This window comes from Vombatus ursinus, unplaced genomic scaffold, assembly GCF_900497805.2.
Source record: "Vombatus ursinus unplaced genomic scaffold, bare-nosed wombat genome assembly UNPS02009878.1, whole genome shotgun sequence".
In the NCBI taxonomy this organism is placed as follows: domain Eukaryota; kingdom Metazoa; phylum Chordata; class Mammalia; order Diprotodontia; family Vombatidae; genus Vombatus; species Vombatus ursinus.
In genome coordinates this window covers 1-1,351 of record NW_020949656.1, presented here as the reverse complement: position 1 = coordinate 1,351, position 1,351 = coordinate 1, and the positions used below count along the sequence as shown (strand labels likewise).

General features: G+C 57.5%; 1 protein-coding gene across 1 annotated transcript; it reads right to left on the bottom strand.

The window, feature by feature from the left end:
• Positions 1–242: 242 nt before the first annotated feature.
• On the bottom strand, positions 243–944 carry LOC114036527 (orexin-like; the record flags this gene model as incomplete). Its single annotated transcript, XM_027853021.1, has 1 exon — positions 243–944. A coding segment is annotated over one exon (429 nt), but the record flags the coding sequence as incomplete, so codon positions are not given.
• Positions 945–1,351: the final 407 nt, after the last annotated feature.

The window sequence follows — 1,351 nt, the reverse complement described above, 5'->3', positions numbered from 1 at the left end:
CTCAATCTGGCTGCCCCTTCGATCTCTTCAGCGCCAGGAAATCCTACCCTCCCGATTTATTTTTGTGCTAAGTCGTTTATGCTGCAGAGAAATCTCCAAGTCTGGGGTGACTGTGGCACACGGAAGGGTATGATTTACATACCTTGTCTCAGACCCTTGCCCCCCCTCCCCCGCAAAGGTCTGCTACTAGGGAGAGGAAAGGGGTGACCGCAGTAACAGAGAAAGGACACATTCAGCGTGAGTCATCTTTATTCCCCCCATTCTCGGAGGTGGAGCACAGACCTGGGGCTGAGAGGAGGCGGGGAGAAACCCACCTGTCTCTCATATCTCCACCTTTGGGGCCATCCCGAATACATGGAAAATAAGAAGAGCTCCCACCCCCCTAACTCCGCCCCTGCCACTGCCCAAACAACTGAGTCACTGAGCAGCCAGTCTTGGGAATCTGGTGATGCCCCAGGGCTTTGAAAGCCCAATTGCTGGGGGAGCGGCTATTGGTAGACGGTCGCCTCTGCGGCTCATGACCCCCGCCAGCTCTGGACAGGGTCCTGTGCTGCGGGGCTATCGGTACACAGATGCCCAACGCAGGACAAGGTGCCAGGGACCCGGGAGCAACTGTTGTAGCCCGGGGCTCCGGAGGGAGTGGGGAGGGGCTCTCCGCCTGCGCTTGCACGGCGCCCCACTGTGAGGATGCCTGCGGCGTGGTTGCCGCTGGCTTGCAAGAGCCTCTGTAGTCGTCCCTGTAGCCCAGATAGGCCCGCCCTCCGTTTCCCCAGGGTGAGAATGCCGGCCGCGTGGTTGCCGGCTCCGTGTAGCAGGTCGTAGAGACGACAGGAACAAGTTTTCTGTCGGCAGCAGTTGGGCATCGGCTGGGCGGCTGCCCGGGCAGGTAGCAACGCTGGGAGCACCAGCAACAGAAGCAGCAGCGTCACGGTGGCCCAAGGAGCCTAGGGTGGGGAGGGTGGTGGGAGAGGTGGGCACACTGGGCAGGCAAGGGTAAACCTCCCTCCACCCCCCACCGCTGTCACCATGCTAGCACTTTCACATCTCCCATCGTCATGAAACTGTCACCCAGAAATTCCAATACTGGTGAAAAACAAGAGTTTGTAAAAGATGCAATCACTTGAGCCCAGCTTTCTGTGGTTCCTTAGAGGGCCAAGGACACGGGTCAGACTTCCACTCTTGGGAGGTCTTATCACCTCCACTATAGCGAAAGAAGGAAAGGCAAAGGGGCGGGAGAAGAAGGAAATAAATTGGGCTGGTCTATAGGAATGGGGTTTAGGGGACTTGGCTATTTTTATGAATGGGTGTGTGTGTGTGTGTGTGTGTGTGTGTGTGTGTGTGTGTGTGTGTG